A 25,668-nucleotide genomic window follows, 5' to 3' on the forward strand; every position below is an offset into this window, starting at 1 on the left:
GGAAGGAAGGTGAGGCATTCATGAGTGTGAGAAGGTGGAACAGGGCCTGAGAGAGAGGAGTATGAACTTTGACAGAAGCAAGTGAGAGAGGAAGAGAAAGACAGATAAGAATATGCAGTAGAAAGGCAACAGCCACAGCACTGAAATATGGGCCCTTGAGCTGCATGCAAAACAACATGAAGCCTCCTAGGATTCTGGTAGCTTAAAATTCACAGGCGAGAGTTCATCGGTTGCTGAGGGAAAGGGAAATATGGGTGTCCTCTCCACCATGAATGCCAAAGAGAAAATCTGCAGCTGAAACAAATAGCTATTTCAGAGCTATAGCCTTCCTAGCAGTGGGACCTCACCTCTTGGTACACAAAGCTGGGGTTCTGCTTGCTTGAATGATGGCATTAAAAATGCCTATTAAGTGCCACAACCAGGAACAAATGATAGGCAGGCAAGAGACAGCTGACTCGGCCAGACTAAAGTTAGCAGAGCAGCAGATCAGCAGCAGCCTTTCTGTCAGCACGAAGCAAAGGTATATTCCTGACGGCAGTAGGTGATGCAAGACGAGGTCCTGACAAACAGAACCGGCCAAGGCAAATGTCAGCAAAGCCCAGTTTGGACGGATACCACCACTGCACTGGCATCTGCAGGAGCCTGTCCACCTCAGAACAACTGTCAGTGCAGAAGCGCTGGAAGAAATGCTTTCCAGCTTCCTGATTTCACGCCACAGACAAAACTTCCTGGGAGTGACAGAGCAGAACCGCGCCACCTTTATGCTTTGGCGTTTTTTCTCATTCTGACGCAAGAATAATATTCCCACTGATCATACATAGCTCATACGTAACCATATGTGTCGTAATGTTTTGGTCACAACAACAACAACAAATTGAAAGCATTGTATTAGTGGAAGGCTTCAGTGTTACCAAACACATCGTCTGGGGCAATTTTGCTGTGTGAGCATGTCTGATTTCTTTTACCAAGTGCAATTGAAGACAAAAAAAAAGACGAGGAGAAAAAAGAACATAGAAGTAAAGCGAGAGATGCATTTTTCATGGGGTATGGAAAGCCCACCTCCTGACAGGCTGTGTGTGTGAGGACAGAGTAGCCACAGCACAGATGTTAGAGCTGGCTAGAGATTAAACTTCGGCAGAGATTTAGTGCACAGTGGTGGCTCATGAAAAGACAGTTCTGTGTTTTTTCCTTGACTGGCACTTCACCTTTTGCTAAGTAAACTGAGCTGAGAGCACATTTTCCTCTGCTGAGGGAAGGATTGGGACGAATTAACAACACTTTAAAAGTAGAGACCGAGACAATCTAAAGCTCGTGGGAAGCCTTAAAGGGGTGATGCACACCGGGTGCCCAAACACCGGGTGCATTCGCTTTGTTCGGTGCCCTGACACCAAGGAGGCTGTGGAGGCACCGCACGGCTCATGGTTCGTCATCCCCTGAAGCTGCCTGGCATGGAAGGGCACGGTGGTGCAAGAGGGGCACAAGAGAGGGGGGCTGTGTGGTCGCTGGTGCCAGTGCAAGGGGCTGCAGGAGGTGCCGGGTGAGTGGGAAGGTCTGGGAGCCAAAGGTGAAGTGTCCCCTGCTCCCTGGCTCCTGGAACTGGGCGCTTCTGGGAAGGTTTTGGAGCACAGCCATGAAAACCACTTTTGAAGTGGGTTCCCAGCAATATTTCAAAACCCACTTTAGACTCCAGTTAAAGGCCAGGTCTTTCTTCTGAGATAAAAAAATATCTGGTGTGTGGTTTGTGGGTGTGAATGCCTTGGTTGCACACATACAGCGTGCTTGATTACTTGCTCAAGGTAGGGCATTAAAAGTGCAAGCCAAGGTAGTTGAGATAGGAGATATTTCTGTGTTTAAATCAGGCATTCTATCTCTTCCAGTTTTTGAAATAACATCATCTGAAGTTATGTTGCCCTGTCTGCCCCATTTGGTTCACACTGAAACCTTGATAGACAGGTATGAAACCCTCAGAACTCTTTTTGTCCCTTTTCCTACATAATTCCAGATACCGAGAGGTGCCAGCCTCCTCTTGGAGGAGGTAGATGAGACAAGAGAGGAACTGGTCACACTGAAAGACAGAAAGACCAGCTGCGTGTGGCCCATTACCATCCCTCCCAGCCTCAGCGCCAACACTGCGCTGTGAGGGTTCAGCGCTGTAGGTGGCTGTGGGGTGACCACGGTCTCACGTGCAGCGAGGGAGCAGTGACTCACGGGGTGAGGAGGGACTGGACGTGAGTTCTTAGCAGCTGGGTCTGTGCTGATCGTAAAGAAAAAGGGTGTCTCTGGAAGGGAAGCTTTAGAGGGACAGGTGGTGGGTTTTTACGAGTGAACTGTGGGGATGCCTTGACACTGGATAAGACTTTTTTATCACCCTGCTCTGTCTCCTCCTTATTTGCCTTTTAAAATCAACTGTTTCTTCAATATATTTCTGCTAATTGGCATTTTTCATTCTCCCTTGGTCACCTGAGAACTGGGAGCCATAATCTCCCTCCTCTGCATATCTCCTGGCTGTGCCTTTAATGCCAGCTCCTCATTCTCAGTGGATTGGGGCAGAAGTCTGAACATAGGGCTCCTTTGCTGTAAGGAAAGAACAATGCCTTGTTCTCTGAAGAACCCTGTCAGTGGGTCAGAAAATGGACTAGTAGCTACTATGCGGTCCTATCTCCAGCCATTCCAAATCCATACTAACCTGCAGATATTGGCATGCTGCGCTTAGCCATTCTACAGTGTTTGACCCACCTCTTCTAGTATTGCTCTAGCCTGTTCCTCACCCCAGTACACAGAAAAATGCTAGTCAGTCTGTATGCCTGCTGTCTTAGCTCCTGCCTTCTACACTGAAGCAGCCTGCTGGCTGTCCCACCACATCCGTCACTGTACCAGAACAGGCTAGTGGGCCCAGCTCCTTGTGCCTAGATAGATGCACTGTTGGATTTTCCTTATTACGCATGAGCTGAAGCTGGTGTGAAGCCTTTCTTCCTCACTCTGTCTCCCTGGTTATGAATTCTCCGTAGATGTGTCCTCTGGCCTCATGGAGCTGCCAAGTGTTTCATGGACAAATGCATCTCTACAACTTACATGCTCAAGAAAAACAACATTTAGGGGATGTACATCAACAGAATATCAGAAGTGTGTGGTGGCAATAGATGCTTCTTCCATTTCCAGAGGTTGCTCATGCAAAGGATGGGGGAAATCTGCTAATATTTGGTCAGTTCGTTATGGCTTTGTATAGTCTAACTTTTCCTCTGCCTCCAGTTCAGCCTTCAGTGCTACAGAGTATTTTGATGGACAATCATCTGGTGTAGGTGGTACGCTCAGTCTTTCTGATGTATTCTACCCTGTGTCACGGTGTTGAAGAGTGTGATGGGTTGCTCGGGGCACTCTTTGGGCAATGTCACATTACCAGGACACCAGCATGGAACTAGGAAGAGCTAGTCTGCTGGTGGTGTTATTCACGTTCACTGGGATGTTTTATGTCTTCCCATTTCCCAGTATGCTGAGCAGTGGTTTGCTGCCATGCCTCCCCCTCCTTCCAAAGGAGTAAGCTGTGCGAGACAGTACCTACAGCGTAACTCGCGTCAAAGTATATTACATCAGCCACTCTCCCCTAATCCACATAGCCAGTCCTTTCATTTTACAAGGCAGTCAGTTTGTCCTTGATAAACCAGTATCAACCTTTGCTGAGCACATCCTTGTCCTTTGCACATTTGGCACTGGGTGCTGAGAGGACATAGTACTGGGGTGAGGATGGCTGGTCCGGAGTTCCGTGAGCCATCCTGCTTGCTTTCCATACAGCTGGGCGCAGTGTTGCCCTTTTTCCAGCTGTCAGGGATGACAGATGAAAGACTGCAGTCTCATGACCACATCAGGCAATTCTTCCAGCAGCTTTGGATATATCCCAGCACCCTTGAAGTGTATCCTGTCCAATCCCACGCACTGTGATATATCCAGCCTAAGTAGTACCGAGCCTGTTGCTGCCCCACTCCCAGCTGTCCTGCAACTTCCCAAACCATTATGATACGTTTGGACGTCTAGGGGCAGGCTTTGCTTCTACAGACTGCTGCAAGGAATGGTTTGAGTACCTTGGCCTCTTCTAAGGCTGAGACATCCATCACTGGTTTGTCCCCCATTCCTCAGCAGACCTCTGTTTTCCCAGGCCTGGCTACTAGGATAATTACAGAATCTCTCTTGTCACCCACCCCATCCCATGCAAGTTTTTGTGCCACCTGGGCTCTGAGAGGCCTTTCTGATTTTGTCCTTCAGTACCCAAGGAGTCCTTCTATCCACCTCCTCCATAGCCTATCTGTTTTTTCCACCTTTTGCATACACTCTTTTTCGTGTGAATTCATTGTGAAAATCCTTCCTTATCCAGAAGCGATTTTGCCCAAAATTCCCAGGCTCTCTGCAGAACAAAACAGTTTGAAGACGTTGTCTTTCATTCCTCATCTCCCCATACCCACCAAGATGTTAGGCCAGGGCAAACAGCTGCTGATGCTGTGTCGCTGTCTTTTTACAACTCGCTGCAAATCAGTGGAAGGGTGACTAACGGCACAACTGGAACTATGGATTTCTGGGACACAAACAGTTGCCTGTGTTCCTTCCCTGGTGTTACATGCATATGGGCACAAGGACAGTGCATTCCTGACCCCCAGTGAGCGCTTCCCACTGTCTCCGCGCAGTCAAAAGAACACTTCAGGCTCAGAGAGGCAGCGCCGAGCTGGTGGGTCAGGGGCAAGGTTGAACTGAAATTCAAGGTGATGTTCAGGGGACAGAACAAGTGGAAGCCAAAGAGGGATGGAATGCAGTAAAGCACTGAAAGACAATGCAGCAGAAGACCTGGCAGAGACAGGGAGCGACTCCAGAAGGTAGTCCTAGAGCAGGCAGGAGGTGGTCGCTGCAGTGAACTAGCCAGGAGGATTATCACGTACCCAGAGCGTGTCGCTTGCGGGCAGTGTGTCCAGCAGTTAAAGGCGGAGATAGGAGAAAGCTGTGTGTGGCGAGGAGGGGGAAGAAGTACGCAGTGAAGAGTGGTCAGGTCTCTGATGGCAAAAATGCTTGAAAAGACCTCATATGGGACAATCCTTGAAAGCGGCGTGGCTGTGAGAGGAGCTGAATGAAGTGAGGTGGAGTGGCTACCAGGTAGTGCTAGCTAGCTGTTGGGTGTCTCAGTAGGAGACCCTGCTTTTTACTCATGGGATCATGACTGCAAGCTGGATTGGGAGCAGGCAGCTGCGAGGCAGAGAAGGGAAACAAACTCTAGCCTATATCCTCCAAGAATGTGCAGCTCAGCACTTGTTGTCCCCCAGCAGTCTTTGTCTTTTTGTCACTATGCTCCATCCAAAGCAGTTCTTTCATGCCCATCCAGCAGTGCTCTGTGGGTACAAAGAGATGGCTGCCAAGCACGCCGAGGTGGTAGGAATGAACAAAACATCGCAGACCGCTTTGGACTGAGGGACATACTGGAGGCTAATCTTGTTTCAGCAGCCAGAAACACGACTTGGTGTGCTCTGGGCCTCTCCACCCTGTGGAGAAAGCAGAGCTCGACAGCAGTCGATGAGCAGGGTGGGGAAACGCCAGCGTGCTTGCAGATACAGCAGACACGCGAGTGCAGTGCTGAGCTTGCTGGTTAAAAACAGGCAGCAATGCTGTGACACAGCACTTGTTTGGAGCATCCGTGCCCTCCGCCTGACGGGTCTGAGACGAGAGGCAAACAGGGACAGGGAGGGGGCTGACGTAAACAGGGCGAGGAGTGGCAGCTGGGTGGGTGTTTTCAGCGCAGCAGAATGTTCTGCCAGTGTGCGTTTTCTTCTCAGGGCTTTTGACCTGAGCAACCTCACTGGAAGCAGGGACAATCAGGGCGAAAGCTTAGCGAACAGAACAAGGTAGATCACCTTCTTCTCGTGGGGTGGTGCTTGGCACGCAGGGGTCGAGATGGGATTGCTGGCCGTGCCGTGGGGTTGCGCAAAGATCTCGCCAGCTTCAGGCAGAAAAGCTGGCAGTGCCATCTCCTGGCCAGAGCAGGGGCTTGGAGCCGAGGAGCTCGCACCTCCATCTCCTGCTGACCACCTCAGCCGGCTTGAGCAAACCCTTCCCCTCCTCGCACCTGGGTATTTTCATGGGCAAAGCGATGGCCCTAGGGAAGGCGGTGGGCGAAGCTGATACCAATCTAAACGAAATCTTTGCTTGGCCAAGTAAAAGTGCAGAGCTATGCTTGGGTTGACGATCACTGTTGGAGGGAGAGGAAGAAGGACAAATGTTGTCTGGGTCTTTCTAAGTCTTTCTCACTGAGTTTCTGCACACAGGCATGACATATTTCTTGGCTGTGGTTCTTTTTAACTGGGCGCTTCCTAACGGGCTTGTCCGGGCCCTATCTCACACTACATTATGGCAATTTTTCAGCCACATGGTTGCATCATTTTCCCACAGAAATTGTACTTGATTTGATAAATTCAGCACTGTCAAGTTTTAACAACCACCACCAATACGGGAGCTGGGTGTGGTGGGAGGTGACAGGCGGCCTCTGAAAACTCCCCTAAGCGTACCATAGCTATGTTTTTGCTGCCTTATGAAAGCAACACCTTCAAGGCTGTACCTTACCATCCGCATAGGCTGGATCACAACTGCCCCGCAGGATATGAGCAATCAGCCTCTGCGGAAAGTTACTCACATCCTGCAGACGGGAAATCAGGAAGTCTCGTTGCCTGCAGAATGAGATTTTTCACATGAACCCAAAGAGAAACATGACCAAAACACACACTTCTCACAGAGCGTCAGCCATTGGAATTTCTTGTCAGCTGCCATTCAGAGCTACCGGCGTAACGGGCACAGAGCAAACCGATAAATGCTCGGGACCTTTTAAACACCACAGCCAGTAAGAACCGATGAGTATGCAAAATACAGCAGGCTCAGCCAGACTAAAGTTAGCAGAGCAGCAGATCAGCAGCAGCCTTTCTGTCAGCACGAAGCAAAGGTATATTCCTGATGGCAGTAGGTGATGCAAGACGAGGTCCTGACAAACAGAACCGGCCAAGGCAAATGTCAGCAAAGCCCAGTTTGGACGGATACCACCACTGCACTGGCATCTGTAGGGGCTCATCCACCTCAGAACAACTGTCAGTGCAGAAGCGCTGGAAGAAATGCTTTCCAGCTTCCTGATTTCACGCCACAGACAAAACTTCCTGGGAGTGACAGAGCAGAACTGCACCACCTTTACGCTTTGGCGTTTTTTCTCATCCTGACGCAAGAATAATATTCCCACTGATCATACATAGCTCATACGTAACCATATGTGTCGTAATGTTTTGGTCACAACAGCAACAGCAAATTGAAAGCATTGTATTAGTGGAAGGCTTCAGTGTTACCAAACACATCGTCTGGGGCAATTTTGCTGTGTGAGCATGTCTGATTTCTTTTACCAAGTGCAATTGAAGACAAAAAAAAGGAAAAAAAAAAGACAAGGAGAAAAAAAGAAGTAGAAGTGAAGTGAGAGTTGCATTTTTCATGGGGTATGGAAAGCCCACCTCCTGACAGGCTGTGTGTGTGAGGACAGAGCAGCCACAGCACAGATGTTAGGGCTGGCTAGAGATTAAGCTTCGGCAGAGATTTAGTGCACAGTGGTGGCTCGTGAAAAGACAGTTTCGTGTTTCGTGAACTGGGTGCTTTTGGGAAGGTTTTGGAGCACAGCCATGGTGACCACATATCTGGTGTGTGATCTGTGGGTGTGAGTGAGCACTTTGGTTGCACACATACAGTATGATTGACTCTCCCTAGCAGTTTAATGAAAAGTTCTGAAGTGTCCACACACCCAGCCAGCTCTAGGGAGATCTTCTGAGAGCCTTGATCACAGCTTGCAGATCTGCCTCCTCACTTCTCCTGCAGGGGAAAGTAAGGCAAAAGCTGAATCACTGTATTCATACAGCCATGCATGCATGGCCAGCTTTGCAGCAGACAGAATCAAGGTTTTCACCCAGCCCCAGTGATATCCTAGCCCCCACACCACCCTCCAGGAGGTCTCTGTGGCAAGGAGGCCACAAAATTGCTGTTGACCCTGTGGTTCACCTCTGATATACGCGGTGACTCGCAGGAAGAGTGCAGTGTAGTGCCAAGCTCTCTTCCAGCAGCAGCCAGAGACCTGAGATCGTGTCTTTCCATGTGGAAGCCTCTGTTGCTAGAGGCGAAAAGACCACATGCTCCTTGCTAACACCGTCTTAGGTGATTTGTCTCCATCAGAGGCCCAGCTACCACAAAAAAAGTGGTGAAACAGCACAAGGAGGGTGATGGAGGCTCTCCTTCTATTCAGTGGAGCAGGGTCTTTTCTCCAGCCCCACAAGCGCCACTAGAGTCACTCTAAGCGGAATATGATGCATAGTCCTTGGCAGCAAAAGGGCCCTTCCTCTCCTTTCCATGACCTCCCACGGCCATGGAAGTAGCCAGAATTTCACTAAGCTCTCCTCCTCCTACCAGGTCGCAGAGGCTCTGCTTGATCCTCACAGGCACTCTCTGATATATCTGTCTCTGAACATACTTGGGCATGCCCAGAACTAGGGACCAACTTACCTTTGGGGTGATCACTGCCTAGTTTCACCAGGCTGATGTCCTCTCAGCCTCAGGAAGGGCAGAGTTGGGTAGATTGAAAGCATGGACGGAGATGGGCTTGCATTACTTGGCCAGCTCTGAGCTCTCTCTCATACCTCAAGGCCTTTCTTGTGCCCCTGAACCTTGCTTGGTCCTTCCTTCTACCACATGGCATTTTCCCACTGCTTTCCAATGGCCCCGTTTCTCCTGTAGCTCCTTCTGCCTCATGCGTGTGCTGCAGGGTCTGACTGTACACAGAGCTGAGGGTGACCTGGTGTTACACTCCTTCACACTTTTGGGATTCTCTCCGCATTTTCCCTGATGCCCAGTCCTCCTGCTCTTCCTCACTTCCCTACTTCCCCTTTGCTCTTCCCTATCTCCCCTTAAAAAGCCATTCTTTAAGCCCCTCATCATGCTGCTGTCCTTCCCTTGCCTCAGGTTTTCTTCAAGATGTATAGCCCTGTGGACAAAGCTTTGGGGGAGGGTGTGGAGGTCTGAGGCACTTATCCTGGGCAGTGACTAAACTTGCATTAATCCCATCCCAAAGTCTGCATGACACAGGGGACCTGCCAAGCTTAAATCCAAGCCAAAGCCTTGTCTCAGAGGGACCATGGCCCAGTGCATGCTCCTACTGCCATCCTTGCATACTTCAAGTCCTGCCCTAGTGCAAGGTCGCCTTATGGTGGCTGCTACTGTGTTGGAGAGGCAAATGCCCAGCGGGGATGCCAGTGGGGCTGAGGTGTGTGCTGTGCTGACCCTGCACCTCATTGCGTGGCTGTGCCACTCTGGTGGCTCTGCAGCCCACGGCTCCAGTAAAGCCCCCGAGCCTGGGGCTGGGAGAAACCCAAGGGCTCTGCTGCTGTGGTGAGCCCAGGTGACTTTAGCTACACGCCTCTTCTGCTGTGAGCAAAAGATACTTCTTCACCCGGGTCCCCAAAGTATATCACAGCCTTTTAAAAACTCTCTCCTGCTTTTTTTCTTGCTGAGATTTCCACAGGCCACCATCCTCCCACTCTCTCTGTTGTCTTCCCAATGAATTAACATTACCTCCCCAAAACCGATTGCCTTTGGGCCATGAATTGCTTCCTTGCTCCTGAGGTCTCTCATTCCTGCTAAAGCACAGCGCCCAGAGGGAAACACAAGATACCAAGTGCAGCCTCACTGGAGGATGCTGACTCTGTGTTACCCTGTCTGCAGCGTGGAAACATGCCTGCTCGTGTGGCAACACACTAACAGCATGCATGTTCCCAGGTGCCTCACCCTTAGCAAACAGTCCATACAGATGGTTGTCATCCACTCCCACCCCCCAATTCTCTTTGCAAACTTTAGATTCATCTGCAGTGTCATCACCAGTAACAATTTTTTAGAGCAACTGATGGCTCCGAGAGGTAAATCTTGGCATGCCAAAGCACAGGGCTACTCTGAAACACGAACGTCATGCCACCACCCCACATCGCATGCAACCCCTTCCCTCCTCCCTCCCCGCCCTCCCCCCAACTCCAAACCACAACCCAAGCCAGACCGTGGCTCAGCAGCACTTCTGTGGCTCCTGGTGTGCACCTGAGCCAGGGCTACAGGCTGCAGAGATCAACTGATTTTTTCTCCAGAGTTGACAATCTTGCTCCGGTTTGCCCTGCAGAGCTAACACAGCTCGTGGGGGAACCAGACCCATTAACAAGGTTGTTTGTTAGGATCCAGCAATGATGTGACTGATGCCCAGGTAAAGCCTGCTAGAGGGTCACCCAGCGTAACTGCTGCTGGTGGTGATGAGGCAGAGGACCTGGCTTGGCTCTCTGGTTTGCACACAGGTGAGATGACTGTGAGGAACTGGTGGAGCAGAAGCGACACACAGCCTTCTTTACTTTCGTGGAAGCCCTATGTCTGGCATGGTGTCTGCCGGTTCAGACCTTTCCACCTCTCCTCACCCGCTTTGTGGGAAGGGCAACCTGAGTGGATCTGGCAGCAGGAATGCCTTCAGACAAGACAGATCTCCCCCTGCGTGTAAACAGAGATTAGATCCGCAGATTGCTGAGAAGCAGAGAGGATGGGATGCTACAGTTCTGGTTTGATAGTCTCTTGGCAGAGAGAAACTGTGTTTTATAACACTCCTGTGCCTGCTGCTCTTGCCTGGGGCCTCCCTCTCCTCCTCACCCCCCTCATTTTGCAGGGCACACAAACCAGAATGCAATCTTCTTCACATAATCTCACTGTAACTGTGCATAATGCAGCCCTTCAGCCCTAAAACAAAAGTTTTCTGCGTTGACAACCCGGTGTTTCTGCCTAGCCAAGGCGTGGCTGGTGCTGCGCAATAACAGGCCCTTTACTGAGCCCTTGTGGTGCCTCAGTTTCCCCAGCCATGAAAAGAAGATTGCATCTTTGCCAAGCGATTGCATGCCTGCAAAGTGGTATTGCTGTTGCACCTCAGCTGGCAAACCTGCATCTCTTTTGCCTGCCTTTTATTTTTTCTTCTTTTCCGTGCTGTGCTTTCTAGACATCTCCCTTTGATTACTGACCTTTGGGATTCTTTCTCCCCAGGTGCATGACTAGCCCCCATCTTTCCTTCTTCCCCCCTGCCCAAGCAAGATAGGTTCCTTTTGCATTAGTTCTTTGTTCTCTCTGGTATTTGCAGCACCCTCCCAGCCTCGTATCACCTGTGAATTCCATTCCTCCTGGTTGTGTTTTCCCTGTCCTTGCAGCACCTAGAATGACGAAGCCTTTTGTGCTGCTGTTGCTGCAATTGAACCTGATACTTGAAAGGGGGAGAAAAGGTTGGAATAAACTGCTCTGATGATTCATCCCCGGGGCTGGGAGATTTGCTGCTTTGATATCAGTCCCTTGATCAGAGCTCTGCTATGTTATCTCTGTTTGTCTGGGGAGACTTAATTCCTGGCACATTTGGGCTGGTGGAATCCCAGATACCAGAGCCAGTGACTGGAAAAGGAGCGCACTGCATTCTTCTCCCAGTCTTAGATATGTCAAAAAGTCTGTAAGGTTTGATGCTCCGTGGCCTGTAAGCCCCCTAAGACAGCCTTTGTCTGCGTTTAACGCAGCTGAGAAATCTCTAACTTTCTTCACGTGCCAAAACCCATCACCTGCTCTCTCTGTATCTCATACCCCTGCAGAGGTGTCCCAACACAGTTCTCTCTTCCTCCTGCCTTGTTCTGTGGGCAGATTTCTCTACCGGCTCGTCCTCTACTTGTGTGCCACATGCTCACAAGATATTAAGGACTCTTTCACCATTCCTTTATGAGACTGTGCTCTGATCCACTGACCGTGAAGCAGGAGGAGTGAAAACCATGAAAGGATCATGGAAAGCCTAGCTTGAGCCTCTCCTACCTTGAATGTCTTGGTCAAAAAGCCTAATATCAAAGGCCTGGATGAGTGGGGTGGATTCCCAGATATTGACAGCTGAGCTGGAAGAGAGGCCGTGGAGTTTTGCAAACACAGCCACAGTTTTGCAAACTGGGCTTAAGTGGGAATTCTTTGGAAGGTTTGCCTAGGAACAAGATGAGGGGGGGTCACACAGGGACCACATCTCTGTAGAACAAGTGGGTTTTCCAACGGTGGGAGAGTGTGTTCTCTGTGTATACATTTTGATTAAAATGCTTTGCATTACACAGAACAGTTAAACATGATTTGAGATTTCAAGCTCTCAGACAGCTCGGTGCCATGGCAATAACCTCCATTAAAAACTCCATAGCTTTTGTTAAACTGAAGGGGAAACAGTTCAAGCACTAAAAAAATGTAAGCATTAGAAAATCCCTCATCCCCTTTCTTTTTAGGAAGAACATACACCCCAGACAACATTAACAACAGTGAAGATCCTTTAGTCTAGGGGAGTCAGTCATGACAGACCTGGAGCATAGCCTTGCTGCTACTTTAGATACAAACTGCTTTCTTCAAAGACAAAGCACACCTTGGACAGGGAAAGGAAGATCAACAAAGGAGGAAAGCGCACCTTCCATTTCTGATGCTGGCCTCTCGCACTACTTTCTGCTGGCGGCACACATGAGGTATGGAGAGGCACTTTGGGAAGTGGGAAACACACAGCAGCATCAGCCCGGCCGAGAGTTTGCTGTGTTTGCACGCTGGCTGTAAGCTTGTGGCCATCTAGCCAGAGAAATTGCTCTGGCAAGTAACCACAGATGCCTTTTAAACGTGAAGTCGAGAGACAGAAGGTGGACTGAAAAAGCTTTGTGAAGGGTGGGTGAGAGAGCAGAGGATTCATCTACTACGTTTCAAGAGATGTTGGAAGGAGGCTAAAAGTGGTAGACGTGGTGACACTGTCCAGGACCTTTTCTTCTGCCTACTCTGATCGCATTTTTTTCAGCAGACCAGGGAAGTAAAATCCTAAAGGTGAGACCCAGGAGACTGTGGGAGTGCCGGCTACTCTGGAAGAGGTGTTTTCTTCCAGTTTCACCTGCCTCTTGGCATCAGGGTCAAATTACACTTCTCTTAGAGGGCATCACGGTGTGAAGGAAGGACTGCAGGAAGGATAGATATATGAGCACAAAAATCCATTTCATGACAATGATCAACGCCTTGTCCTAAACTGCTTTGTTGGAAACAGCCCATTCATTTCCCGGCCCTTGCGTCTTTTTCACTGCAAATATTTAAAAAAAAAAAAAAGAGAGAGAGAAGGAGACATTGGGACAGGATTTAAATATGTATGTGTATATATATGTGTGGGTGTGGCACAGATTTTCACTTTAACCTTTTGCGGATTTTACTGAAAAATTTTGCACAGCAAAAGAAGTTGGGCTTCTGTTGTTCTGAGTAATTCAAGAGAGGAGGCCTCTGCAGACTGTTCACTTCCCTCATGAGCCAAAACCGTTTAACACGGGAAGTTCGCTCCTAAATTACATTTACCGAAGGAAAAATGGAAGGCAGCTAGGAAATACTGATGTACGTTATTTAACTTCTGCAGACTTCCTAGCGCCTCCCCCAGCCATTTTTAGGTCGGTGTTACCATAGCTCCCCTTAAATCTTCCAGCCCGGAGAGGTCTTCACTCGCTGTTTTGTGGATCTGGATGGCTGCTATGTGCAGTGAGGTCCCAGCTGTGACCCTGTACAGCTCTCAGCCCAGAACAGCCTAAGAAGAGAAGTGGAACCCTGTTCCTTTTTCTTTTTGACCACCACACTAAAACTCGGTTATATTCCCTCACTGGGAATATATTTTACCCGTTTTGGAATTTTTCATCCCAGCATGACACACGTGAAAAAACCCAAGAAACAGCAGCATGTTTATGATTTTTTGAATAAATTTTCCTCTCCACTGCCTGTCCTCAGTACAGCAAGACACTGTGCGTTAGGGGGAAAAAAACCCTCCTTTTCTGGTACAGACTCATTAACAGTGTTTGCACAGAGGACAAGGCCATGGTGAGAACAGGCAAACACACGGATCTGACTGGATTACGGCGCAGTCTCACACAAAACAGAGAAGAAATGTAGAAGATGATCAATCACTAAAAAAGGAAAGTCCTTGGAGAAAAACAGGGTTCTTTAAGAGAAGTAAATTCAAGTTCAAGTTACAATTAAAGAATTAACATGCTGAACTAAGTGGTTAAAAGGGGAACAGAGTGGGAGTGGTGCAATGTGGAAATGTGTTAACTACTTTGCTTCCCATCATTCAAACGGTCTTACTTTTCCACTTTTTTGCTTTTAAAAATGTCTTTAGATTAAGTGATTACTCTCAAAGTCAATCATGAGACCCCTGCAAATGTTTACACAAGGAAGGACATTTGCTTAAGGCTTCAAAGGAAGGATAAATTCTATAAAGTAATACTGTCAAAGCCCTTTTCATAAAACAACTGCACTAACTATCTTTGAACACTTAACCAACACCACGTTCAGCAAGTTCAAGGACTGAAAAGCACACTTTTTTAAAAGCCATCTCGGACAGTAAAAAATGCTTGTTTGCCAGTATTGTTAGTCACAGAAAGAGACTGTAGGGCCTGGAAAGCCTCTGGAGGGTTGCCAGGTGCTCTCCTGCTGCTAGCAGCACGTGAGCCTGCAGTGCAGGTCCCTCTGGGGAGAGGTAATGCCCACGCACGCCCCGAGAGGGGTCTGGTGAGGCCAAGCCTCCAAGAAACTTGGTGTTTTCCTTGTATAGTGGTAGCAATAAGGACTTCTCAACTGTTGCTGCCCAAACTGCCACAGCTCTGCCAGACACAGAGGAATGCAGATGTAGAGGTGATACTCCTGCTGATGGCATCAGCTGTATCTTCACGGAGGAGGCTGTTGGGCAGAGCTACACCAAGAAGAGGTGAGCCACAGGGGCTCCAGCTGTGACTGAACATTGAAATCTATTCAGGATGCTGTCAGCTATGACTTTAAGCTCTTGCTCCGTTACATCCACGCTGTACACGTCAAGCCTTGTTTGCATGTTAGCTGTCAAGGGATGCTTTGCCAGAACACAGACATCTCAGAGTCAGGTCCATCTAGAGTCTTTATCCAGATCTGAGCTTTTCCATTTGACCCTGCCTGATTCCTCTTTTAGGAGAAAAGAGCAGCAACTGGCAGAAGAAGAGGTCTGAAAGGTTATTTATTATTTAAAGCCCCAGTGAAAAGCAGAAGCAAAAAAACCCCAAACAAATCAAAAGCTGTTGCCTAGAAGGATGATTTTCCTGAGGTCACCTATGAAAGTTGTAGAAGACATTGGGGCAGAGACAAAATATGTCTAGGCAGGGATTATTGTTGTCACAACCATATGGACTGTGCCAGTGAAAGGACCTAGTTACAGAAACCATTACCATGAGCATGTCCTTCATCTGCTGCTCTGCTTGAGCATCTTCTGAATGGTGTCCATAATCCCAGCCCAGTTTTCAAGGTGTTTTTTTCAGCTTCTCCTGCCTACCATGTCACTGGAGTTACCCTGTCAGTATCACCTGTGTTCACTACATTGTGGCTCTCTTGGGCAAGTCAGCATGAGCTACAACGACACCGTGGAGGGCGTGGGGACAGAGAATGAGGACTTTTCTTCTTTCCTTCTGGTCTCTAACAGAGTCTTCCTACCTCGCTGCCTTTAAGGAGGAAACCTTGTCATTACAGGCTACTGTTTCATCGCTGTGACTGTGGCAGAGCTCAGTGCCATCTCAGAGAAAGTAAAGGACTTAGCTGTCAATGAAAGATCATGTTACTAATACGCCTGAGAAGAATTTGCCCTCTTTTTATTGGAGTGTGCTTTCAGCTTGATGGTACAGAAGAGCAGATAAAGGTTGTTTAAGATACTAGAAAGCCCTCTGAGCCAAGAGCATGAGCCTGGGAAGGCTTTCCTGGAGATCATTTTGAGATAATAGCAAGTATTTGGGCCCAGCCTGGAACAGCACCCTACCAAACCAACCAGGGTCTGGCGCGGTTTGATGCCAAGCCCCATCTGCCAGCTGCCTGCAGTGCTGGTTTTGGGGAGCTGGTCCCTGCGCCACAGGCTGCGTCACGTGCTGTGCGGAGCAGATAAGAGGCACCAAGACCTGGTGCCGCTCTGAAACCACGGGGCTGAGGCCCCGAGGTTCCTTCAGTTCCTCTGCCTCCTGGTCCCCCTCCCACGCCCGGGGAGGTGACTCCCTCTGTGCCGCCCCACTCCCTGGTCCAGTCAGGCGGGTGGCTCTGCTCCCAGGGCAGCATCCCCCTTTTCCCCAGCCTCTGCCCAGCGGGACTTTGTAGTGCAGGTGACTATGCTGGTTTATTATGGCCTCTGGGCACTTCGCAAGAAAGATCCCAGACACCTTCAGAAGTAGCTGAAATCAAGGAGATCAAGTGTGAAGTGCTCAGCCCGTGAGACTCCCAACAAGCACAGAGATACCCACTGCCTCTCGCACCAGCACCCCACCCCATGTTTTCTGCCAGGTCTAAACAGTCTTAGAATATACATTGATATTCTCCAGGTCAGCTACCTTGTCTTCATTTTCTGGCTGCACCTAAAGCCATGAAAACTTAAACTCCAACATTTGGTAACAGGCCAGATATAAATAAGAAGGAGTGCATAACATGCTCCTTGACTGGTGGCACTGGAGCTGCCCAGCATGGTCCCAAGCTCAGTACAGCTCATGTCATTGGTGTCTCTCCCTTTGCTTAATCAGCTGGGGCCTGAGGACAGATACGAGGGAGGGTAATCTGAGCTCTTGTGGCACTGCAGCTCTGAAACGAGGAATGATTCAGAAGTGAGGCATGAGCCAAAACCACCGTGTAGAGGCTGTTGCAGAGGAATTGCCATAGTCAGGACGTTCTCGGGATTCTATTGGGCAGATGTGCTCAAAAGCCCTTTTTTACTTTCAGTTTTTCGAGCTAATTTAATATTTAAAACTGTATTTCTTGTGCAGAGAGATGTTGGTCCCTGCAGTTTGTAGGCATAGAAAAGTGTTTCATGCAAACAGAAAGCATAACACTGAGTGTCCAGTTAAAGACAGCCTAGCCAGGTCCTTGGCTCCCTCCAGTCTGCACCTCATGGGAAAGTGGATCATCCCAAGGCAGCAGAACCATCCTGTGATGTGGCAAGTGAGTTGAATGGTCTGCCCACGACAGCTCAAGCGCAGCTGCATTGATTTTCAGATTCACCCGCAGGCCAGTCCTGCGGTTCCTTTTGGTTCCCCATGCAGGGATCTCAGAAGGCTCCCGAGTTGCCCCCACTCTACAGACAGGGAAGCCGGGACTAGTAACCTGCCATGGGACACAGAGCAGCAGCAGAAGTGCTGGTAGAAGTGATGTTCTACATCCTTTTAAACTGATCTGACTCCCATTTAGTATGGTCTTTCTCATGGCCACCTGTCTGTTTCTTCTGTCTGATGATCCCCGAACACTCTCACAGCAAGCAGATTCCCCTCTCTGGCCTGCTGGGCAGGTACCGGGTGCTAGCACAGGCTTGGGAAGAAGGCAGTGACAAGCACCTGTGGAGCAATGAGGTGCAGAGGGGTTCAGGAACAGTCCAGGTTAAATCATTTTACACTTCTGTGGATCTGCACCCTCAGCTCTGAGCTTCTGACATGAGGCACACACTTGTTCTGGTGCCAAGACAGGGCTGGTTCTAGCAAGAAATGTTTGAATTAACTCTGGAACTTTTGTCTGCACATTGAGAAACAGACATTAGCTAGAGATTTGCAATGTCTTTTGAGATGAAACTAGTAAAATCATCCTAAACACAGACAGAGCAAAACCTCCTGAGGGGAAGGGACTGGAGCAAACCCACAGAGCAGACCAGCCCATAGCTGAATTCTGCGGCTCACTCAGTTACCTCTGGTTATTTAATGAACAGCTCTGCAGGTGCCTGTCCCCCTTGGGTGGGCCATATGTCAGCAAACATCAGCTAGCCCTGCCTCGAAGGAAATGCTTCATCTTCCTTATTCCAACCAGCCTGTGACAGCTGGGCAGAGGCCACATCCAAGACTACACACATAAAAGGATGGACCTTTGAAAGGCCATGGGGGAGCAGATCTGTTAGCTGTGGACCTCACCTGCACTAAATCTTTTCCTACCTCTGCAGTGAAAATGTCCCTGCTGATCGTCCCTCTGTAGACCAACCAGCTGAGATTTCTGAGTCTGCTTTGCAAAATGAGATTTGGTGTTGGATGTGACTTGGCCAGTTTGCTCTGGCACAGACATGTGGAAGAATGGCCAGACACATTTTTCAGCTGGCTCCCTCAAATGCCACGTGAAGGAAATTCCTTCTCAACTTAAAAAAAACCCCGCAGGTTCTAGCCCCCAGGTCTGATCCTTACTTGTTTTTCCCCCTTGCTCCATCTCTGACATCTGCACCAAGAGAAGTGCTGCCAGGTCAGGATTGTGTGGGTCTTGTGGGGATGTCAACGTGACCCAAGCCACGAAGCAACGGTCTCGGAACCCTCCCCATAACCTGGAGCCAGGCCTTGGGTTTGCCCGGCATGGTACTGAGCAGCTCAGCACCAGATCTACTGCCTGTCCACCTCTGTGTGGTGCGGATGGGTTGGGATTTGTTCTCCCAGTGCAGTGAACAGCTGTCTCCTACAGGACACCTACGCTGATGGGATGATTTTGTGACAGGGCAATTTGAGCTGAGCCCAAAGAAGCAAGCGGGAGGAGGTTTCCCGGTGCTCTGGATCAGGCTCCTGCTCAGGTGTGACTGAGGAACCTGCAGAACGGGAAGAATTCAGAGGGGACATATTTTAGCCCTGATGCCATGTGTGGCTTCTCCCCCCCCCCCCCCCCCCCCCCCGCCCCCCTTGCTCTGTCCCCACCCCACCGATCAGCCTCTTTAACATGACAAAGAGCCTGGAGGAGCGGACAACCGTGGACATTGCGGTCCCAGGCAGGCTAGACCCAGCTATAAAGGTAACTGCCTGCCTAGGCTTCGGGGCTACCGCAGCTCGCTGGTGGGACCTGGCCCTCGGGTGAAGGTGGCATCTGTCAGGAGGTGGGAGAGCCACCCCTTCATCTGCCCCCCATGTGCGCACACTTGGCTCTGCCCCCCTACCAGGCTTACCCCAGCGGGACTGGCATGGGGTACCTGGAGTTTTACTGGAACTCGGTGGGGGAGGCAGGACATGCCCCCGCTTCGGCCGGGCCAGCGGGAGCCACCAGTGCCGGGCCAGCTCCAGAGGCAGGAGGGAAGAGGCAGATGGCAGGTAAGGCGTTTCTGCGAAGCCCTAGACACGATTCCCGGGATCCCGGTGGTCCCACGTCAGCCACGCACTTAACGACCTCGAGCAAGTTTTTCTCTCGCCCTGCCTTGGTTTCCTCACGTGTGAACGGGGCAAAGCGCGAGGTGGTGGGCGAGGAGGACGGGTGACCTTGGGCAGTCGCATCACCTTTCCATGCTGTTGCTCTTTGGTGGCTGCGAATTGGTTTCCTAAACCTCGACAGAGCCTGCGAGGGTCCAGGCACTGGCAGGTCTGTGCTCCAGGCTGGAAGGCAGCGTGACAGCACGGTCTCATGGAAGCTCATGATTCTCGGGGCAGGAACATCTGGGTCTCCTTTTAGCCAAATGCTGTCAGGTGTGTTTTGGAGAGAAACAAATCCTGAAGGTGGTTCTGCTCGTGGCACCCCTTATCTCCTCACGCCCTTCCTGTGCTCGTTAAACCTGGGCCAAGGCAAGCTCTGAATCACTGTGCTGGGAAATCTGCTCCCTTTAAATCCAGCGTTGTTACTGTCTGCCTCTTTTAGTTTGCCATTTTCCTCTCTATTTCCCTCTCCTTTCTGTGCTCTTCTTGCCTTTCCCTCATTACAAGAAATTCCCAGGCGTTTTTTGTTCTTGCCATTGCTCTCCCACTCCGGTGAGTGGCAATAAGACAGCTGATGAAAGCAGGTCTTCACCCAGCCCCATTGCATGGTCAGCAGGGTGATGCTCTTAGGTTAATGGGTGGGAGGGGAGGGAGGGGAGGGTGCTTTTGGAGTGCCCATTTCAAGATGTCAGATGCTGTAAAGACCTACAGGCTGGGGCAGAACGACTAGTGGCTGCTGGGCACGTGGCTGCTTGCCTTGGAGTTTGAAGAAAGGCTTAGGGTCCCTGCGTGCTGCCTGCTCCACAAAGCCAGCGGCAGATTGACTCATTCATGCCCCCAAGGGGCCTGGTATATTGACTTAGAACCCATCTTCAAACACTGTCCTCTGGTGCCTCTTCCTACGGAGAGAGCTCAGTCATGGAAGCAAAGGTCTACTGAAGGCTTGTGGGAGTGGGTCTGTCAGGTTTTCTGCTTATGTCTGCTGCACTGCTCTTTGCGTTTCTTGCCTCCTCTTTGCTTTCCTCTCTTCTCATGGGAGAGGGAGCGCCTTTGGAACTCAAGCTGCAAGTGGTAAATTACTTGGGGGTTTGGGATGACAGGCCAAGCAGGAATGTGTTGGGAGCTTTAGCTCTACGGTGCCTGGCTGAGGTTCCTGTTTAACAGAAGACTTTCCTGTTTTCCAAGCCCACATTTCCAGCATGCTCATTTCTGACCTGTAAGGTTTCTTACTGCACAGTCTGCAGGAGCCAAGCATCCTGTGGACCCACGCAAGGTTTCAGCCTCCTGTGCATCAAGGTCACAGATGTTCAGCTTCCTCTCAGGCACCACAGCCTACCCCCATGCACACACCACCTCAGACCCTTGCACACCTCTTCTGTTGACAACCCCTTTCTCCTTGTAGGCAGAATTCTATTGTAACCCTCACGGACCTGCTCCCCAGTCCCAGAAACCTGCCCCGCTACACACCTGCCTCTTCACACAGCCTGTGCTCCAGGTTATCATCTTCTAGGGGTAGGAAATAGCCAAGGGCAGGCCTATAAGAGCTGGCAACCCTAGAGTGGCAGGCACTACGAAGACAGCTCTTACCTCTGTCAGGAGGGTAACAAGGAAAAAGATACTGCAGGCATGGCCATCTTTCTGAGGTCCAGCAACACCTCAAGGCTTTCGAGTGATTGCATAGTAGCCTCTCAGCTTAGGACAGAAGAAGAAGAAAGGGTTTGGCGGGGTGGATGGGGAGCCCATTCCTCTGGAGGGCATCAGTACTTTGCGTTGGATGTATGTCTGGGAGGTTGAGGAGGGTTTCTCAGCGGGCTTCAGTCACAGCTCCCAGAGTGACTAGGAAGGGAGTTATTGGCTGGGGTCAGTAGTCAGAAGGTGTGTACTGAAAATGGCACTGCCCTATTCACTGCACCCCCTCTCTCCTGAAATGTCAGCAGGAGGAGAGGGGGCGGACCATGCAGAAGGGTTTGCAAAGGAAGGAGTAGCTGGATGAAGGAGGGGTGGATGTTTCAGATTTATCATTGCAGGTATGGGGAAGGGGGGGAGACTGCCATCACAGCCCTTCTGTCAGGGTTGGCCTGAGAAGGTCTCAGCCTCTCACAGATCCCAGCAACCAGGCACCTGATGGAAAAGTGCTGGGATGATCTCTCTTGTTAGCATTTTCCTATTGAGGCAGGCTGAATGACTTCGCATCTTGACAGTTTTTGTCTGGACTAGTAGCCCAGATTGTTTAGGAAGTTTTTACTTTAGATCTTAATCTCATCTTTGCCCTCAGCAGAGACCTCATAAGACATGTACCAGTACAGATGAGAAGGGGCTTGAATACCCTCCTCTGCACTCATGAATTTTGTCCCCCATGTCCCTGGTACAGGGTTACTGACTCTTCTCACCTGTCCCACACCTCTGCCATTCCTTTCTCCCTCCCCACTTCCATGTCAATTTTTTCTCCTTTGTTCTTCTCTTACCAGAAGCCCCCCTCAGCCAGATAGGCCCCTCCATCTATACATGCATGTCCAGCAGTGGGATGGTCGGTGGTGGGAGCCACAGGCAAACAGGAGTGAGTCAATACCCAAGGCCTGACTGATGCTCTCCACCTGTCACCTCATCCCTGTAAGCACTGACTGCTCTGTCCCCCCTCCCACCCTGATCAGAGATTGCTTTGCCACTGGTCTATCAAGTGCCTTGAGATCGCTGGGCTGGCAGTTTTGGGGAGCCCAGTCACCAACCTAAAGCTATGCTTGCAGCCATGACCAGACCTCTTTACACCATGCCGAGACCGAAATATTAGTGGGGCCGTTTGGAGGAGGATAGTAACACCGTGAGCCAGTGTGCACTACTCTCTCCTCCCTGCCCTGACTTTTCCACCTGGCAAAAGGGAGCCACGGGCATCCCAGAGGGCTGAGCTGGAAAGCTGCTTGTTGCCAGTGTGCTTCTCTGTGGTCAGGGAAGGAGGGGGAACCCAGGCATTTGCTTCAGGAGAGCCCCTCTCACAGGCAAGGACCTCTACAGAAGGCAGAGAGCATGTTCATACCCATACAGCTGTGCACTATGTCTTGTATACCTTTTCTCACTGTCTTCTTATTTCTAGAAGTATCCCCAGCTTCGTCCAGTTCTGGGAATTTCAGCCAATTCACACCAGATTCAGCCACCAGTCCACATTCGGCGTCCTCATCCCCACAGCCTATGACTAAGTCTCAGAAGGGCAAAGAAGATGGCATGGAGGGGGTGAGGAAGGCCAAGAGCCGCACAGCTTTCTCCAAGGAGCAGCTGCAAACCCTGCACCAGCGGTTCCAGAGCCAGAAGTACCTCAGCCCCCAGCAGATCCGGGAGCTGGCTGCTGTCCTGGGGCTCACCTACAAGCAGGTGAACGTGGAGACTTTGACCCATGGTATATTTGTCACACAGCAGCTGAGTGGTCACATAACGCAGTGAGAGGATGGAAAACGAGTCCCCAGCAGAGATTAGAGGCAAAGGTGGCAGCTAACAGTTGCTCCCCTGCCTGTTTGTGCCCAGAGATCAGAAGCAGTTCTGGGGGACAGGAGAGTCAGTGGCACCTCATTGGGGTCTCCCCAGTGAGGGGTCAGTTAAGGGTAGTGTTGCCAACACTTCGTAGCAGAACTGCAAACACAGTGATGAATATGCTGTTTGCCACCAACAGCCTCTGCTCTGAGACTGACAGCTCTTCACAGGCTTTTCCCAGGCAGTGGTGAACTTCACAGTAACCATGCATGGTTATGGTTAATGGCATGCGTCAGTTCTCTGAATCCCAGGGCTGCAACGTTCCGAAAGCTACCGCTAATGTTTCCCAGGGCTGAGCTTGTCCAGGATCTAATAGCATCCTACGCTCAGCACTGCCCGGCCGCTTGACACCCGCTCCCCGGGGGTGCTGCTGGGTCCATACCTTGCAGCCCTGCAGGGTCTCTGCTGAGCTGCAGGTGGGCTGTGTGTCCAGAGCCGGCGCTGGCTTGAACTGATGCCTCCCTAAAGCAGAGGGGGCTGGGCAACGGGGCACAAGCTCTTGCAGTTACAAGTCTGTAATCTGCCTGGAATTTGGATCTCAGAGCTGGACATGACCCGGGATGCCCTGGGACTCAAAGAGTTATATAGGCACTGTAGGTGCACACCTACGCACGCACACACTGAACTGGTTCTGTCAGGAACAAGACCGGTGCGACAATCTGCTCTGTCCTTCAATCCACATCCCTGCAAAGGCTGCTCTCACAGCACAGACACAGCCCCAGGGGGAAAACAGCTCTGGAATTCGCCCCAGCCAGGAGCTGTGAATTTGGGAACTGCTGGGTACGAGGAGCAAGCCTGTCCCTTCTCCGCTCACAGGCGTGCAGAAAGAGCGTCTCAGAGGTTTGCCTCTAGCGCAGGGGGCTTGTAGAGACCTGCATGGGTCTAATTTGCAGCAGTCGTTCATCTCTATGAGTGAAATGAGTCAATTTGTCACAGCTATAGCTGTCCTGAGGGCACAACTCCGTCCCTGCCCCCAGCCGCAGAGGCAGCAGCCCCCCCGCTGAGGCTGCCAGACAGACGTCTCCCAGTGGCAGCAACCCTGGCAGCTCTTAGCGGGCTTTATCTGCCTCTCCCCATGCATCTAGGCCACCTGGTCACTCTCCCCTGGTTCTTTGCTGCTTGTCAAGCAGGTAACGTTTGCTCTTCGCTCTCGTTTGCTGATGTTTCCTCTGCTCGCCCCTTCCCCACTCAGGTGAAGACTTGGTTCCAGAACCGGAGGATGAAGTTGAAGAGGTGCCAGAAGCATACCCTGTGGACTGAACGGGCTCAGTGCCTCACGCAAGTAAGAACGTAGTACATGGCTCAACATGGCCCTTCTATCTGGGCTGACAAGTCCTGTGATCTGTTTCCTCCACGGGGCAACTGAGGTGTGGAAGGATCAGTGTACCCTGCCTTCAGGTTTGCTCAGCGCAGAGGCACAGGCTTGGTGCAACCCTCCAGGTTCTGTAGGTAGCCTAGCAATGGGCTGGCTATGTCACTGAAATGCTTCCAGAGAAAAGCTGTTTTCCTCAGCGATATAGACATAGCTACAGACATAACTACAGACATAGATATAGATATAGATATATGACTGTGTATCCACCCCTGAGCTATGGGGGTGGATAGGGTTGCTTCCAGAGGCGGCTTGCGTCCAGCTGTGGAGCCCTCAGCAGAAGAAGGACGTGGACCTGTTGAAGCGGGTCCAGAGGAGGGCCACAAAAATGATCAGTGGGCTGGAACATCTCTCCTATGAGGACAGGCTGAGAGAGTTGGGGCTGTTCATCCTGGAGAAGAGAAGGCTCTGGGGAGACCTTATTGCGGCCTTTCAGTACATAAAGGGGGACTACAAGAAAGCTGCAGAGGGACTTTTTACAAGGGACTGTAGTGATAGAACAAGGGGTGATGGCTTTAAACTAAAAGAGGGCAGATTTACATTAGATATAAGGAAGATATTCTTCACCATGAGGGTGGTGAAACACTGACACAGGTTGCTCAGAGAAGCTGAGGATGCCCCCTCCCTGGAACTGTTCATGGCCAGGTTGGACAGTGCTCTGAGCAACCTGATCTAGTGATAGATGTCCCTGCTCATTGCAGGGAGGTTGGACCTAGGTGACCCTTAAAGGTCCCTTCCAACCCAAAGCATTCTGTGATTCTATGATTCTACGATATGGTTCTTCTTGACCTCTGGTGCCATTGCTGCTGACCAAGAGACAAGACGAAATGTGAAGGGACAGAGCCCCAGTACATGCCAGGCCTGTGGACACTGGTGGAGAAGCTGTGCATTCTGACTCACTGTCTTTCCCTTCCAGAGTTGCTTCCAGCCAAGTACTTACCTGGACGTGCACCCCAAATTCCACCAGAGCTACCCGATCACTGCAGCCAGCAACACCCAAACCGTGCCTCCCCCCCGCCAGCACTACGGAGCCGGGCAGAACGCTTACACAATCGTGACCAGCGAGGATGGAGGAGTCTTTGGCAAAGGCGGGGGCACCTGCAGCGTCCAGCAGACGGTGGGCTTCATTGCCCAGCACAAAGTAGACTTTTACCACAGCTGTTCTGGCAGCGTGGAATATCCGGGCACAAAGACGGGTGACGGCTGTAACTTTCACCACTCGGCCACCATAGGGGCTCCTTTCCCAGCCACTGCTGGCCACCATCACTACCATTCCTAAGCACTGTGGATGTGGGGGACTTCGGCAGTCGGGAGTCAAATCTTGTTCTCATCTCTCCCTTCATTTTTCATGTGCTCTCCAGCTCTGAGGCATCATGTAGCTAGAACCTATTTCAGCATCCAAAGATGTGCCTGCAAGCATGCACAGACACACAGACATGCAGATACCTGTTTGCACATATATATAAACACACATTATATATTATATGTACATACAGCCCTTCATTCATACACCCTTACACA

The 25,668-nt window shown here is 50.6% G+C and overlaps 1 protein-coding gene across 1 annotated transcript; it reads left to right on the forward strand.

Annotated features, from left to right (window-relative positions):
• The first annotated feature begins 18,979 nt into the window (after window positions 1-18,979).
• Window positions 18,980-25,426, forward strand: LOC104332447 (homeobox protein NANOG). The gene is made up of 4 exons (XM_009937857.2): window positions 18,980-19,160; window positions 22,345-22,619; window positions 23,968-24,057; window positions 25,064-25,426. Exons 1-4 carry the CDS (start codon window positions 18,980-18,982, stop codon window positions 25,424-25,426), a joined length of 909 nt encoding a protein of 302 aa, XP_009936159.2.
• The last annotated feature ends 242 nt before the right edge of the window (window positions 25,427-25,668 follow it).

The sequence above is a fragment of the Opisthocomus hoazin genome, chromosome 1, assembly GCF_030867145.1.
Source record: "Opisthocomus hoazin isolate bOpiHoa1 chromosome 1, bOpiHoa1.hap1, whole genome shotgun sequence".
Taxonomy (NCBI): domain Eukaryota; kingdom Metazoa; phylum Chordata; class Aves; order Opisthocomiformes; family Opisthocomidae; genus Opisthocomus; species Opisthocomus hoazin.

Excerpts from the sequence above, each read along its gene's own strand:
- LOC104332447 (XM_009937857.2), top strand. The coding sequence starts at position 18,980 with ATGTGCGCACACTTGGCTCTGCCCCCCTACCAGGCTTACCCCAGCGGG. Across the intron at positions 19,161-22,344 it reads AGGGAAGAGGCAGATGGCAG|AAGTATCCCCAGCTTCGTCC; the intron begins GTAAGGCGTTTC and ends TCTTATTTCTAG. Across the intron at positions 22,620-23,967 it reads TGGGGCTCACCTACAAGCAG|GTGAAGACTTGGTTCCAGAA; the intron begins GTGAACGTGGAG and ends TTCCCCACTCAG.